The sequence below is a fragment of the Anopheles coustani genome, chromosome 3 (assembly GCF_943734705.1).
Source record: "Anopheles coustani chromosome 3, idAnoCousDA_361_x.2, whole genome shotgun sequence".
NCBI lineage: Eukaryota > Metazoa > Arthropoda > Insecta > Diptera > Culicidae > Anopheles > Anopheles coustani.
This window is the reverse complement of record NC_071288.1, coordinates 55684007-55700633: the sequence shown is the minus strand read 5'-3', so window position 1 is coordinate 55700633 and position 16627 is coordinate 55684007. Positions and strand designations below refer to the sequence as shown.

Below are 16627 nucleotides of genomic sequence, written 5' to 3'. Positions count from 1 at the left end.
ATTTTAGGTAGAAATGTCAAATTTTATTTCATTGCATTGAAATATTGCATCCGTCTATCCGCAGCTTAAACAACAGCTAATGTTTGTTCATTTGTTTTTTTTCAGCTAGTTAAACACCACATCTATCCATAGCACTACGGCCACAACTAGCAGAGAGGCTACAGTAGAGAGCTAGTCAGCGATCGTCGGGAGTTGGCGAAGCTTACGAAAAGAGCGGATGTATCAAACGTTGCAAGCTGCCCATCGGGAATGAGCTGAACTGGAACAATCTCGATGCTGTAATACTTCATTGGATGCGTTTGGATCGGAACAACGAAATATCAATTCAAAAAACCATGCTTCCCATAGTGAAACGGAATAGGTGAAAACAATACAAGCAAGCAACGTATTGCGAGATTCATTTGGCGTTGAAGGGATACATCCGGTGATATGTAGAATCCGGTACACTGCCGGTTTTGTCATCTGCTTCCGTCTATCGTGGCACCTTTCAACGGAGAAGGAAATTACTCGTACCAGTCGTCGACGTCATCCCACCAAACAAAATCCCCCATCAGCCACTGCATCAGTAGAGCAGAGTTAGAAAAAAGGCGCATCGAAATTATCCCCGCCATTACGCTTAGCGTCATAGAGTTAATTGTCGTCGTTAGTGTTAGATAGAAGAAAGAAAGAAACAGTAAGACAACACAAAACAGCTTCGAGCTTTTAACGGCGACGCCCCTCGCGCGACTATGTTTGCTTGAGTAGGGGATCACAACGTCTCTCACACTGGCAGAACGTAAACGCGACAAAATGCGCGGCACCAGCCGGAACACGTTCAACCTGAACTTTCCCCTGCGGCGGCTGCTGCTGCAGGGCGCCCGGGCCGCCCGAGGTAGCCCACCGTTGGGCCAGCGGTTGTGCGATGCGGAGAAGGGTGGCGGCAACGGCGGCTTGGGAAGCAGCTCCAACGGGGGTGGAAAACACGATAAGACTGGCCCGTCCGGCAGTAATAAGGTGAGTGCACCGTTTTTTTTTTCTATTCGGGTTTTACCTTCTTTGATTCGTAATCGGGCTTTTCGCGGGCGCTCGATAAGATAGCTGCATATTGTTTTCAACAAGACGGTCATCTTGTTGGTTTCCGATGGGTGCATCTTGAAGGAAATAATGAATGAGTTTTTACGGTAAACATTAATGACAGAAGAAATATGGTTTACGAAGTGTAATATTGTCAATTTCTGGTTAACAGGTAAAAAATCATGTTGTTCTAGTTTCAAATTTTCAACTTAAGGATGCAGGATTTATAGAACCAAGAAAACTATCATCGAACCAGATTCATTGAGGGTTTCTATATTTATTTTAATGCTTTCACGTTGAGGGTTATAAACTCAATGAGCTGGCGTCTTCCTGTTAAGATGCTTAGTTTACTCAATGGTTTTACAATATGTGTTTACTATCCCAGTCTAATGGGCTTCACCACAGATTTATTCACAAGAAATGGCCTATCAAAACAATTATCTCGCTTCATTCGGCCACTTTCTATGCCTGCTGGAATTGTTGGTTTGGCCCGTTTTGGCCTTGTTTTGGATTCGAAAATAAAAGCTTCTATTTTTAATCGACGTATTTCCTATCCATGCGCTTGACGCCGTGTGCCGTGCTCAAATGCCGGCTTCGGTTGGACGAAAAACGTATCCGTCTAAAAATAGAACATTTCTGCATGGTGGTATGCTGTCTCATCTGTCGCAGTTTTTCCCCGCCGTTCGATCGAAACGACGGTGTGTAGAACGAAGTGATCCGATTAAAAAGTAGAACGTTGATAATGTGAGCAATAATAATAATGCCAAGCGTAGAAAATGCCTGAACCTTGAAAATGATAAGAATGTTTACTTGTATGTTTTGTTGTTTTTTTTCTAATACTATGTTTCTGATTAATTTGTTTTTTTTTTTTATTGTAGCACAATTCCGATGCGTCTTCCCAGCACTCTGCCAACTCGCCCGGCAATGTGGATCGAGGCACGTCGAACTCGAAACTTACGCCAAACAACCACAAATCATCGCACAGCTTGGCCAGCAAGGGCGGAAGCTCCAGTGTGGCCGGGGGTGCTGGTTCCAACGCTTCGGCGACGGCCGGCAAGTGTCCGGAAGAGTGTCCACTATGTTACGACGTGCTGCCGTCGGGAGATGAGTACTATCCGTTGCTAAACTGCAGGCACTATGCGTGCCGGGCGTGCCTGGAAAACTATCTTATGATCCAGATATCCGAGTCCCGGACGGACATTAGCTGCCCGCAGTGCTCAGACTCGATGCATCCGACCGACATACAGGCGCTGCTAAAGGCATTTCCGGCCGCCATTACGAAGTACGAAGACTTCATGGTCCGTCGGGTACTGCTGTCCGATCCGGACTCACGGTGGTGCCCCGGCCCGGACTGTACATATGCGGTCATCGCCACCGGATGTGCCTCCTGTCCGCGTATCTGCTGCCAGCGGCCCGGCTGTGATGTGCAGTTCTGCTACCACTGCAAGGCGGAATGGCATCCCGATCAGACGTGCGATGCGGCCCGTGCTTCGCGCCAAAGCCCAACACGCATCCCGTCCGGTAGTATTAGAAAAAGTTCACAACATAGTAAGATTTCTCTTCTTGCTTCCTTCCGCTGTGTACAACCTACAAACATCCTACTCTTCCCGCACACCTTTTCCAATTCCTTTTTAAACATCCTTTCTCCGTGTAAACTCTGTAACACGAAAACACTTACGATAAATCTCACCCACTCAATAACGATGGCTCCTCTTCTTGTGTCATTCACATCTCGTCGCCCCAAAGAAGACGAAATAAAACCCTGCCCCCGGTGTCAGGTGCTGATCGTAAAGATGGATGACGGTTCCTGCAACCACATGGTATGCGCCATCTGTGGTTCCGAGTTTTGCTGGCTGTGTATGAAGGAGATCAGCGATCTGCACTATCTCAGCCCATCCGGGTGTACGTTCTGGGGCAAGAAGCCCTGGTCGCGCAAGAAGAAGCTACTTTGGCAGCTCGGCACACTGGTGGGCGCTCCGCTAGGAATCGCTCTGGTGGCAGGGATTGCCGTTCCCGCGATGATTATCGGTAAGTGTGATGGTGTGGGTTCAAAGCTATACGCGCTTGGCTGGGAATAATGTCCACCACATTAAAGGTTGTTTAATTTGTTTGCTTTTTTTAGGAATCCCCGTATGGGTGGGACGTAAGATACATACGCGATACAAGGCTGCCGGCAAACACAAACGAAACTTTGCCGTCCTGGGAGGTGTGACGGCATCGGTAAGTAAAATGAAACGACTTATGCATCTGTTTCGATGAAATAGAAATGATTTAGGAAAAAATCTTACGCTGCGCGATGAGAAAACCAAATCATGAGTTCAAAAAAAAAAAAAGATTGTAAAGAGTACGAAAAGAGTTTTACTGTGCTGTGTTTTAACCAAGTCGAATTCATTTGTTCGCTCTAGTAAATATGTTCGAAAGTGAACATCAGCGAACTAATCACTAAGGGGACCCATATATCGTACCTGGCAGACGTCATAGTCGAGGGAAGTTTACTCAAAAATCAATGTTGAGGTACAGGGTGCGTGACGATTTTTTTTACGGTAGATTTGAACACATTATTTCTCATATTTGCGTCACAATATTTAGATAAATTTGACAACACTAGAACACCACCTCGACGGCGTAGGTTTCGAATCCCAACCAAGACCTGATCCTTCCCTGGTACGAGAGAACTAATCCACGTACTCAAAGAAAAAATTTCACAAAAAAAAAATAGGGCAGGCATGACCGAAGATGGTCGGTACGCCAAGTAGAAGAGATTAATTTGAGTTAATTCACAGACTACTGAGATCAATGAATCTCTTTTTTTTTTTAATGTGGCACGACATCCCCTAGTGGGACAAGGCCTCTCTCCGAAGAGAGTTTGTGTGACCGAAAGACGGTATATTATAGATCGGTGGTCAGCCGTTCGTAATACCGGAGTGTGCCAGAATGAATGGAATGAATCTCTAAATACTCATAATTTTTTATAATTTGTTCGATTTGCCAAAGATTCATGAATCTACAAAATATGTATTGGTCAGACGACAAAAATCTAATAATAGGATCACTTTAAACTCAACAAACCTGCCAACTCACATTTCCTAACAATTGAAGATGCATTACCCTATTGACATTTTCTTATGAATCTGTATTGGCATCTTCATAATCTTTGCTAACGAATAATAATTGTCTTCACATGCTGAAAGTTTCGTAAACTGTACTTCTCAGTTTTTAGGGTGCTCAGTCTGTTAATGGAATTTAAGGTAAAACTTCCGTTTCCTTATGATAAGAGCAATATGTGTGAATGTCGGTGTCTCAGCATGAGTGAAGCCTTAAAAAAGTGATTCATTATTGATTTTTTTCATGGCATAATCCGTGCGCACGGAAATGAGAAGTTAGATTTCGTAGTTTTTGTAATCAACACTTTATTTAAACATTGTAATTGCAGTAGCGGAAAATGTTTCTGTTCGTTTGGAAAGCCTTTCAAGTGTGTGTGTGTGTGTGTGTGGTTTTAGGAATTAGGACGCATTCAAGAATACGACAACAACCCTGCAGCTTATTACGATTGAGATAGAGTTAGTATGCTTGCACCGTCGTCTCCGTCCATGATGAACCCGCTCAGTTTGGCTCATACTACTCGCGTCGGTCAGGAGAAGTAAAACATGCAATAAGTTAACGGCGGAAGGCATCTTCGACGCGATTCTCGAAAAAGCGCACACGTATCATGAGCGAAGGACGGTGATGAACGTGTTGTATCCGGTGCGTGCGTACTGCTTACCGTGTTTAGTGAATGTGTGTGCGCATTTGTTCCTTGTTGTTTGTTGCACCCTCGTCGAAAACTATCTTTGGATGGATTTCAAAGCTAAATGACGTGTTCCGTAAAACACTCCCTCCAACACTCATTTGATATATTCAAACGCAGCCCTCGAGGCCCAGTATACCTTCGTCGTAAAAGTCCCTTAAAACGTCCAGTAGTCGCTGCTCGGCCGCCGGATTGCCGATGGCAATGTCAACCGATCCGATGCATAGGAGCAGGGCCAGCAGGAGCGACTGACGATACTCCCAGTCCATCTTGTTCCGGCTGTAGCCGAGATCCGTCTCGATGTCGACGTCCATTTTAAGGCAGTAGCACTTGAGTGCCCCGTAGTAGAGGTCAAGCAAGCGGGACGTGTGCTGACGGCGCGTGTCGGACGGAATGGAGGAAATCAGCAGCAAGGCAAGGTCGTTGGTTGGCCGACTGTACGTCACCATCTGCCAGTCGAGGATGGTGCAGCTATCGGTACGATCGGATTCGCTGCGGAACAGCAGATTGTTGCACCAAAAGTCCGTGTGCGTGATCAGTCCCATCGGTTCGATCGGTTGAAGTAGCGTTTCGATCAGTTGCTTTGTCTTTGGACGAATTCTCCCGAGCGCCTTCAGCTCGTTCTCGTAGCCCGGCTTATGCTCGAGAAAGCGTGTCAGCTGGGGCATTCCCTGTTCAACCAGCTGCTGGTAGCTCTCGGTAGCACGTGTCGTTTGAAAAAGGAACTGGAAGAAAAGAAGCACCATAAGAAAAGGGTCCAGATAAGAGTAGCATTCGCTCGGGGCTTAACACTTACCGGATATTTTTCATTAAGGTCGACCTTCTTCTTGATCTTGAGCCCGAGTGAAAGGGCGTGGATGGTCACTATGGCCCGGATAGCCCCTTCCGTTTGACCGAGTGTCAATCCCGAGGTGAAGTTCGCACCCTTATATCCGAGCGATCGCATGTCCTCCAGCACAAGTATACTTTCCATCGCATCCGGGCTCGCTAGAGACTGCTGGGTGTTTCCCGATGGCGCGTACTGCGTATAAAAACAGGTCGGTACCGAAATAACCATACTGCCCTGTCCCTTCGGGAAGTGCTGCTCCTGGAACGCCATTAAATCAGGAAGAATCTAAAACGAAACCCCAAAAGACGATTGGACGATGTTAAGTTCCTGTCAAGAACCGACACACGCTGTAACTTACGCTGGTATAGAATTTGATTTCTCTCAGGTCAAACTGCGCCTCCGTCACGAAGAATCGGCTAAATGGGTCCTGTGGCAGCAGTTTTATCACAATGTCCAAGCTTTGCCGCTGACCTCCTTCATCGTCGGCCCGCTCGAACTCGTACGCAACCGACACGGATAGAATATCGCTCAAGTTGTTCACTCCATCCTGGCAGCCCTGTTTCACTTTGAACTCGGTGATTTTGATACCCGACCGCACCTCGTGATGCTTCTTCAGCACCTCCATCAGCCAGTCCTCGTTGATGGGCCAACTGTCCGAGCATGTCGACTCTTCCTCCGTGTCTGACATGTCTGACGTCTGCTGAACGGTGCACGTACGAACTAGGAAAATCCTTAGCCCTTCCACTTGTGTTTCCTTTTCGTTCTAACGATTATCAAAAGATCTTGGAATCACCCTCCAGTGGTGGTACGATGCTTGCTTTCGCCAGCCGGGGGTTCAGACTGCGAAACAAGAGAAAGGAGAGAAGTAATCGTTAAGATCTAATTATAAATATTCATATTTATATACAGGCACGACAAAGAACGACACTCCCTTGAGGGACATTAGATGAGTATTTCTCGAGCGATTTACAAGTAAAATTCATTGACCTTTTCAGCACTTTGCGCGTTACGACAGTGTTGGTGTGGTTTAAAGTTAATAATTGTCTTAAAATGCATTCGCATTGATTAAACTACTTGCACTTATTAAACTACTGGATGCTCCAAATAAATATTATGCTGTCTTTACCCGCCTTCAAGAAGCTCATCAGTAAATGCGCTAGACATTCCTAGGGGCAAACATTCGGTAACACATACACACACACACATACGGCGGTCGATTTTGATTGCGAGAGAATCCACCGAGCCTCCCGAGGAGAAAACCGTCGATTCGGGGGATGCATTTTCCGACGAACGCACAGGACACTCGCTTCCCAGAACTTTGTAGGTCAAGGACAATCCCCGTCACGTCCATGCAAGGGTAAAACCAGAGCGAGAGATGCTGTGTTAGTTTTTGCTACTGGAAACCTCTGCTGGATCCTTGCTCGCCGTTTCTGTCTCTTTCTCTTGATGAACACTGCACGTATTTTAAACAACTAAAAAGCAGGCCATCCCAACGAGATATGACCAACATTTAAAATGTATTCATACGGCCACCCCCGTCTGTTCCGGTCGGTGCAAGTGTAGCATATGAGATGGCACGGTGGCCCACCCTTCAAAGCTTGTCCGCACCATGAATATTTCATTGTGCAATTGGAAATGATTGACCCCTCAAGTTTTTACTGCTAGGATGCAAGGGGAAAAAGAAAATAAAAACTAAACAAATCCGAGATAGCAATGCCCAACCAGGGCCACCCGTCCGCCCATTTGTTGTCATGTTTTGGGCAATTTTTGGGTTTCTCCCCGCGTCACACACACGTGCCCCCTTTTTAACCCGCCCGGGAAAAGTGGACTTTCTCTGGTACATGTGTAGCAGATTTTACATGTTTTCACCAGCTTTTTCTCCAGCTGCCTTTTTTTTTGTTGTAGTATATACACTTTGTGGTTTTTTACCGAACATTAGAAAACAAAAGCTGTTCGCTTCAACAAAACAACATCGGGGGGATGGCCAGAGAACCATGTCTCGAGCACATATGTCTGTTCCACAATACACTTGGGTGCACACGCCTTGAACGAAAGCCACTGGTTTTTGTTTTGTCGACTCGCGATGTTAGTTTTAGCACTGGATGGATGGGTAAAAGGTGTGAACTGCGGTGTGTATGCTGCCATCCGCTGAAAGAGAGCATCAAATCCATCGGCGATTTGCTACGATGGGATGGATCGATGATGGACCAAAGGTGTGGTGTTTCCCAACCCATCCTCACGTTCCTGGGGAATACTCCGGTTCTGTCGCTGGGCGTACAACATCTGATACCGGCACACCTTTCTCTTTGTTTGTCCATCTGACTGGCTCGCTTTGCTGATTCTCGTTGGCTGGTTGGGGTTACTGTCAAATGCAACGTTTTGCAGTGCAGTATGAGAACAATTCACTCAAATTTAACTGAGAATTGAGATATACTAGTGATTGTGTATTACTTCTGTGCGCATTTATTTAAATCACACTAAGGTGACGAGTAGCTTTTAATGGCGGGTACCATTAACTACACATTCGTGTGGCACTAACAATCACAAAGTAAGGCACAAATGCACACATCGGAAAAAAACTAGCTGCGGGTGGGAAGCCCTTATCGAAGGTTACGTACCGAATTTTTATGAGGGTGGTGTGCTAGTCAGATTTTGAATTTTCTATCAAATTGAAACTCTTCTTATCCAATTTTAGTTTCACGAGAATCGAACGACCAAGACAACGCTACCCGAACGAACTTTCTTTGCTAAATTTTTTGTCACGGTGATGTTTGCCGTTACTGGAGCGTAGAGTCCTGATAGAATCAGGGGGGTGGTCAGACTATCAAGGACACTTCCGCACGCTACGAAATTTCCCCGACGACTGACCGACTGGAGAGTAGCTCTTTTGCCAGTCCGACCTGATGGTGAAACTGGTGTGGCACACACAGAGTTGTGGATACATTTCTTCTCCCCTACGATGATCTCTCTACGATCCACGCACCCACCGTCAAGCGGCTAGCCAAAGAGATGGGAAGAGAGAGAAAGAGAGCGTTGGAGCCTGTTGGGGACTAAATTCGCTCTGTAGAAATGTGGTTATGTTTTAAGCGAATCCAGTCGAATGCATCGAACCCCGCAGAGAGAATGCAGCTAGCATAACCGACAGTCCGGATACGAGAGAAGCATAATGTTTTGCCATAAAGGGCGCGCGCGATTCGCTCGTGGTGGAGGGAGACTCCGGTTTTCGAAAACGCACATGGCCTGTGGAACGCGACGGGTCGGTGTAGCTCATTTACTCATTGTCTTGCTGGATGGATGTTCCCCTCTCGCTTTTAGCCTTCCAAAATGCTTGGTTTGAAGTTCGTTCCGTCACCGTCGCGCCATACCCCCCATAACGTCCGTATGCTGTACTTCCTTCCGGTCGTCTTTGCCTGCTTCTCGAGCACACGAATCAGTCAATCATGCGGTTTCGAAGCAAACTGCTGTGCGATATTAAAAATAGGCACACCACTCCGACGGAGACTGACAGATGGGCTTCGGTTGGATGTCGTCGGCACTAGAACCATAAGCCAAGCTCGCCGAAGGAAGGGCAGACCGCCGCCAGTCGTGTGTGTGAGTGTGTGTGTGTGTGTCGAGCATGTTCGAACACCTTCCGCGAATCGGATGCCAAGACAGCGGGGATAGATTTAGACGGCGGTTCTTTGAACCCGCCCCGTAGGATCCGATTCCAGATGAGTCATTGTGAAGGCGAAAACCACGTTCAGTACGTTTTATATTCTTTGCCATAGCGAGAGCGAATACCGCCATTAGGTGGATGTTATGCTACTTAGTGTAACGCATGACCCTTAAGGTTAACGCTAGTCCAGCGGCTTACGATGTTACTTTAGTAGCCTAAGCTCATTACTCCATAAAGCAATTTGCATCGGTACGACGGTCTCTAACTTCGTCAGCTAGCTGTCACGAAAGTATACTCAGTTTACCGGAACGTGGTGCACGAGGTAAAACCCTCAGCAGATTGTTCAGCACACCGGGTCATCATCATCCTGGTGCACCGTAAAACGCTTTCCTATCTTGGCAAAATGTACCAAATTTAGCCCACCCAGTCAAAGAATCGGTAGCAGCGAAGGATCATTCTTTGGCATGCCCTTGCTGTTGCTGCTGAACATTTGCCCCCATTTCACGTACTGTGCGTTGGGTCAGAATAACACCACACACATACACACACGTATGTAATTTAAATCAAATTTCCCGCCTCGGTTCCACCTTGTCCTAGGGGGGATGGAAAATCCAACAAAATCGATCTACGGAAATGTAGGTTGGCCATCATAGCGTTGAATAGGCTTAGGGGGCGACCTGCCTCTCCTCTCCTCTTGTCTTGCCTCCATGCTGGGCTTCGTTCGGCCGTTCCCATGCTCTCGCATTTCACCCTTGTCCACCAAACGGGTCGCTTCAAGCTTCAGAAACGTTCTCTCCGTGGAGTAGCGTCTAGAGAGAGGGGTGTTTAGTTTGGTTTTTTTTTGGCGAGATGGGACACCCGACCTATTGGAGTGGGTACGTCCGGTAGTTGTACGTGCACCGAAAGGTAATTCGATTTATTGGGGTTAGTTTTTGAACTTAATTATGGCATGATTGATGTCTCTATCCCAGGAAAGCTTGGTGGAAGATTGTTGGAAAATACGGTCCCGCAATACGGGGATGCCTTACTGCGAGGTGGTTAATCCTTCAGTAAACATTCTAGAGATCACGGTAGGTAGCTTGAAAGGTCCACTCGGGCCGCAAAAAATGAGCGGACTGGGAAGATTCCCGATCCGTAGTCCCCAATCTACTGCTGCCATGGAACATTCGGAATTCGCAAAGTCCCGTTGTAATGCCATTTTACTTCTTGCACGGCTTCGCACGGCTGAAAGCTGAAAAGAAACTCATTTACCCTTGTGTGAATAATTAATGATGAATATTTGAACACGATTTGAGTCATTCGGCACGCAGCTCCAGTAGCAGGAATGCAGTATTCGTGACCACAAAACTAGATACCATTTCCGGTGACTTCATCTGTGGTCACGTGTTGTTGTTGTTGTTACCATCGTTCCCTGGAAGTTTTCTTTTAGTTTGTATTTCCTATCCTTTCCATCCGTTGGTATAGAATTGCTTTGAAAAGTAAAGCCATTCAACTGAAGCCCAACTGAAATCTGTACACAAGGCCAGACCAGCTTGAAGCTATTCCATGTAGATTTTGCTTGAAAAACAAAACAATCCATACCGGAAGGGGGTATTGCATCTTTCAGTTGGCTGCCGAGTTTCATGCTTCCAGCCAACGGTTCTGTGTTCTGTGATTCGTGAATATTTTAGGCGTCCATATCCCACGAGGAATAGAAGAAGCCAGTTTCTGACCCTCACTGTCAGATGTGTATTTAACGGAAACAAAAAAGCTCACACAGGGGAAGTTAAAGCGCTCTGGCGCTTCGCAATTCTGGCTGACATTTTTCAGCGATGAAACATGCCACAACCTGCCACCGTGTTTACACTATCCTGAAGCTATTTGCTGTGGTTAACTAGACTAACCTACCTACCTGCGACCCCCCACAACCCCCTTTGCTGTTGCAAGTAAGATACGTTGGCCACCCAGTTGAGCGTGTGAAAAAGCCTTTGACCTTTGTTGCTGGTGGCAGCACCCCTTGAAAGAAGGTTTCGGTGTGTACCCTTTGCACTTGCCCAGCAGTCCAGACCCCCCGAGCATTCGAGGTGCACCCCGAATGTCCTAAATATAAACTAAACATCCCTCTCTCCTGCCCATCGTCCGACTATGGGAATTCCAGGCTCATGTGCGCGTGGCGGGAGCTATGACGTCAGAGTCGCGTCGGGAATGACCTACATTACGGGAAAACGTATACAGGACCTGCTTTCCTGTAGTACCAGCGAGAAAATTCTCTACCATCTACGTTATCTTCGAACGTTTGTGTCTGTGTAAGGAAAGGTTTCTGTATGGCCCGTGGGTGTGGCGTAGATGAAATATTCATTTGCCATAGAATATAGCTGGCTGGGGATAAGTGATTGAGATGAGGGACTTGCCTTTATGAATATGAGGGGAAATTTCTTTGAAACAGAAAACACAACTTTGTAAAGATATTTTTTGGAAAAAAACTTGTGAGGAGAATATAACCAGTACTTTCGATAATTTAGGGGTTGCCTGATAAGAAGCCATACTTTTCCTTTATTATGAAAATCCGTGCCGGTGAAGTGATCCATGGGTTATAAAAGTTGTTTTTTTTTGCAATCGTGACTTTAGAAATCCGATTCGATTAGTGAATAGTTGAGCTGATCCAGTACAAACCAAAAACAGCGCACTAAAATGTAGGAAAATGTGTAATAAACAACTCGATTAGACAAAAAGAACGATTCCCCTTCCATCTGTAATTTTTTGCGAAAGGAACTGTAGGGGAAGGCGTGCAGGATGCCCTGTCGAGACTAAATGCACCGCCTTTTTTAAGTTTGTTAGTAATTAAAAAAAAATAGAAATCAGTCATAGAATAGGTTTATTATTCGTAGCGAGTCTAATATATGTAAATTTCACGGCTCTACATTAAGATGCATGAGAGAAAATAGGAAAAAGCTAATAATGTTAAAAACAATGTACGATTTCCTCACACCAGTTTATGATATAATAAGTGAAAGTCTGGGGGCAATATGTACCAGCGTATGTGGGACAGAATGCACTGCTGTATATGCTAGGTAAAACTCTCAATATTTCTAAACTTATTCATTATCGCACTTTTCCAGTTAAATTAACTCATCGTTGTACGTATTCTGCACCCTCAACTCACTAATTATTAATTTTCGCTATTTCATATTGAGATATATGTTGAAAATTAACTGGGACAAACCAAATTTTGATTTCGAGTTTAAAGCACATTTAACTAAACTTCTTGATATAGTATACGTCTTGATTGAATTAGAGAGAGATTAAAAATGTTATCAAATATCGATAAATAGCTCTAATTAAAAAAATATCAGCAGCGTTCGTTCTATATCACTTCTTTTTCTTTTTCTTGGCGTAACGACCTCTTGGTCATGCCTGCCCGTTAGTGGCTTACGAGACTTGTTTCCCTGTTGTATGTGGATAGTCAGTCCTCTCGTACAGGGGAGGGTCCGGTCTCGGTAGGGACTCGAACCCACGGCGTCGAGGTGGTGAGCCCCGGCGCTCATGGGCCGATTTTCTAACCGGCGCTACCGCTCGGCTGTCGTGGACCCCCCGTCTATATTACTGTTTAAGTTAAATTAAATTATTCGCAGAAAAAAGTGCCCATAAATATCTCCGCGTTAATAACAATCTGAGAGTTTAAATGTATTTTTTTTTTTTTTTGTAAAAATGAGGATAGAAAATCGATCTGTGAAAATATAGTTTTGTTTTCTTGAATAGGTTATTGGGAGAAATGAATGTTTTCCACTCAATTTTAGAACATTTTGTCTCACATTACCTTATATTTCAAATTGCTTCCGCCCAACTCGATTCATTTTTTTTCTAATGCATTCTATTCGCCGCTGCAGGTTATCGTTTCGCCCGTCCTGGCCGGTCTGGCGGTCGCCATCGGTGTGCCAATACTGCTGTTCTACGTGTACGGCGTCGTTCCCGTCTCCCTGTGTCGTGCGGGCTGCGGCGAAGGAACCAAATTCGAGTACGACGAGGAGGAAGACAACGGTTCCCGGAACCATGGTTGGTGATTCCGACGGTACCTTGTCAAGTTAGATTGTTAATTGTTGTTGTTGTTTTTTTTAGACGCCACCAGCGTTGACGCCGTGTCGCGCATCGGTGCCACCAGCATCGGCGAGGTCAGCCTTAGCGTGGCCAGTGGGAGCCACCTGGGAGTGTCCAGCCAGCACTCGACGTACGGTGTTGTGACCAACCCATCGACGACAGCCCTCGCCGGCAGCATTACGGGGTAAGGCAAAGCGCGGGTCCGTGTAGGGGTTCGCAGTAGGATCGACTAATTTACGTCTAATTAACTTTTAACCGTGGAACAGGCACCGCTTGGAGGTGCAGGCAGATGTGAGCACTTCCGAGACAGCTTCGGCGGTAACGTGCGTGAGCGAAAAGTCCGGCAACACGCTGAACGATACAGCTTCAACGAAGGCGCTGGCCGGTTCGATTCTCAGCTACAAACAGCAAACGGAATCGAGCGCGTTCAGTGAAGATGGCACCTCGGAGCGAGTGCGCTTCGACAATACCGTTTGCTACGTTATCGACGGTAAAAAGGACTCCTGTGATATCTGGTACACTGTCCCGCTGGATCAGGTAGGTTTGGAGATGGCGCTCGCCATGTCGCAGTTGAAAAGTCGTGTATTATCGGTTTGATTTTGTTTTCAAGGATACGGCAGCTGATAAGGCCAGCCTGGGCAGTGGCCGTTCATTCCGCAGCTCCGAACGCTCGTTCCGCGATGATTTCGACTCAACCAGTGTGTCTTCAGCGCACAAGCGCATCAACTTTGGCAAGCTGATACCGAAGCTAAGCTCCGGGCAGCATCGTAACCTGTCGGTGGATAGTGCCACCGGCTCCTACAACATCCCCGAGAACGTGAGCCTCGAGCAGGAACTAGAGCAGGAGGTGGAAACCGGAGATACCCTACCGGTGCAGGCTGGGGGACAATCGTTGGTTTCCAATACACAGTTGCATGCCTCTCAGGTTGCATTGCCTTTGGCGGGTTCCTCTTCGCTACAGGCGTGCTCACAGAATCCTTCGCCGCAGCTGGTGGCGAGGCATGAACTCACGGACAGGTCCTCTACGGGGGCGACCAGCAGCAGCAACACTTCGTCCAATGAAGCCATCAATAGGGCCATTTTAATCGAGAAGCCTACCCTCGCCTCGTTCGCTGCCGGTGCCGTCGGGCAGACGGAAGCGGTTCAAAATGAAACGAATGAATTGAAACCACCATCCCAGCCATTGTCAGCACCACCGGCACCGGCTTCGGCGGCGACGTCGGTGCCTCGTGCTTCCAACACGGCTACTAACGATTCCACTCAGGAAGCCCCGAAATCGCGCACCCATATACTGCGCAATCTATTCTTCTCTCTTCCAAACCCGGCAAACACAACAGAGTCACAGCAGTCGACCAGCAGCAGTGCCACGGTAGAGTGCGACCAGGCGAAGGACGCTCTGCTGCTTTCCACGACCAAAACGACAGCTCTATCCGCTGCCCTGTCCTCTCCACTGTCATCTACATCGTCCTCTTCCATTCAATCCATCCCGGCTTCCACGGCGACAGCATCGGCAAAGGGCCCACCAACCGCTTTACCGTGAGAGACGACTAATTTTCGTTGGTTTCTTGCGCTGCGTGATGCGTTGGAGATAAGGCACGCTCTGTTCTGCCTTGTCCTTTGCCAAATGAAGAAACGCACGATTGAGGCGAAGCCAATTTTTGCATTTTGAGTGTTAATTCAGCCCGTCGCGGGGCGCGGGCGCGACATCGTCCTAGGCAGCTAAATAGTAAAGGTAACACAAACACAAGAGACGAATGTGCCCCCATTATAGTAACTTCTCAATGAAAGGCGTTTCGTGTCGTTTCACTGTCCCAAAACGTTTCTCATGTTACAACTGCCCCACGTTCCGTTTTTCGCTCTAAAACAATGCATCTAAAACGATATCACACAAGACTGTCAAGATGGTTAGGGTGATGATGGAATGGCGAAATAATAAGGTTTAAACATAGCTTGTAGAGCTATGTGCGGTGGGATAGATTCATGGAATACGACGAAACTGGAAGGGGGACAAGAAGTAAGCAAGAATATCACGCATTTTTTTTGTCAAGCGGGAATCATTAGATAAACAAATACAAACACAAAACACATCGAGGAGTGCCGGTTCTTCGTTTTTATTTAGGATTTTCTTGTGACTCGTGGCAAGTGAGGAGAGAGAGTGAGAGACAATAGTTGCGACGAAAGTATAGAGATGGTGATTTTGTTTAAGTCCACCGACCCCCAAACACACGATGCACGAACGAAAATAACTTTGTTTGATGAGTTATAAACGGTCAGATCAGAGCTTAGTAATATTCAAGTTTCTGATCAGTTCATTCGGCAACAGAAATAATCGTTTAAGAGAAATTTTGTTTTCACTTTTTAACCTGCGGGTTGCATAGGTTTTCTATTTAAAGGATGTTCGAAGTGGACGAAAGAACGTACTAATCTTAAAAAGAAAAAAAAACAACTCGTAAGACATAGCAAAAGAGCCAGAGAGAATAGGAGGCATTCGAAATGGAAGCGTAAAATATATTCTTTAAAATTCTCCACTCATGTGACACTGGTTTCTGTTGGGGCAGTTCCGAACAAAATGAATGTTTGCCGAAAAATGGTTCGGTTTTATTCACGTCCATTCTACAAATTAAAACAATTGTAGCTTAATTTTTTTGTTTAATTTCATGGCTTTAATTTATTTGAATAACCTTAATCGGTGAGTAATGAATTATCTTAAGGTTTTTATATAATGCCCAATATAATGCCCAATGTACTATATGCCGTACACAATTGAGCAATTGAATTTTTTATACTTTTTTAGTATCATCCTGACACCTATGGACACCATACAAAATTCCTAACACAACAACGGAAAATAGAAAATACACGTAATAATTCTGGTTGTTCAAGTCATTGGGGTCGTACATTCTTAACTTTTTCACGAATTTTCGCCGTTCTTCTTCCTCCTGTATGTAGTGTGTTTTCGGTGTTGCGTTTTCTTCGGTAGGGACGGTTTGGGTGGTTTTTGAATTTCCTCCCACAGGTTTTTCCGACTGCTTCTCCTTGCTTATCTTCGGTTTCACATTTTCAATCCTTTCTCGTTCCGGATGTGACGCTGTAAGTGCTTTGAACCCAACGTACAACAGTCGACAATCATCACTTTGGATTTCATCTTCACTACCGTTCGTATTGCTGCACAAAGAGTAGCAACGTTCGTCCTGGGCGAAAGACTTAAGTTCTTCGGCTCTTGATGTTG

The 16627-nt window shown here is 46.1% G+C and overlaps 2 protein-coding genes across 5 annotated transcripts in view; one reads left to right on the top strand and one right to left on the bottom strand.

Moving 5' to 3' along the window:
* Positions 1-15930, top strand: part of LOC131259668 (E3 ubiquitin-protein ligase RNF19B-like) — a 32104-nt gene extending 16174 nt beyond the window's left edge. Inside the window, exons 2-9 of one of the 4 annotated variants that reach the window (XM_058261220.1) lie at positions 106-993; positions 1932-2574; positions 2803-3081; positions 3176-3273; positions 13191-13356; positions 13420-13582; positions 13665-13935; positions 14009-15930. In XM_058261220.1, coding sequence (XP_058117203.1) covers positions 790-993; positions 1932-2574; positions 2803-3081; positions 3176-3273; positions 13191-13356; positions 13420-13582; positions 13665-13935; positions 14009-14938 — 2754 coding nt within the window. In that variant the 5' untranslated portion in view covers positions 106-789 and the 3' untranslated portion in view covers positions 14939-15930. Of the gene's footprint in view, positions 1-105; positions 994-1931; positions 2602-2799; positions 3082-3175; positions 3274-13190; positions 13357-13419; positions 13583-13664; positions 13936-14008 lie in introns of all 4 variants that reach the window. The other 3 variants (XM_058261219.1, XM_058261218.1, XM_058261216.1) reach the window with 3 other exon arrangements.
* On the bottom strand, positions 4495-6357 carry LOC131259674 (uncharacterized). The gene is made up of 3 exons (XM_058261234.1): positions 6028-6357; positions 5637-5954; positions 4495-5565 (listed from the first exon to the last, which is right to left on the bottom strand). Exons 1-3 carry the CDS (start codon positions 6355-6357, stop codon positions 4951-4953), a joined length of 1263 nt encoding a protein of 420 aa, XP_058117217.1. The 3' UTR covers positions 4495-4950.
* Positions 15931-16627: the final 697 nt, after the last annotated feature.

Bases quoted from the DNA above. Each gene is read 5' to 3' on its own strand.
- LOC131259674 (XM_058261234.1), bottom strand. From the start codon at position 6,357: ATGTCAGACACGGAGGAAGAGTCGACATGCTCGGACAGTTGGCCCATC. The intron at 5,955-6,027 runs GTAAGTTACAGC...GTTTCGTTTTAG, and splicing joins AAATCAAATTCTATACCAGC to ATTCTTCCTGATTTAATGGC. The intron at 5,566-5,636 runs GTAAGTGTTAAG...CTTTTCTTCCAG, and splicing joins ACCTTAATGAAAAATATCCG to TTCCTTTTTCAAACGACACG.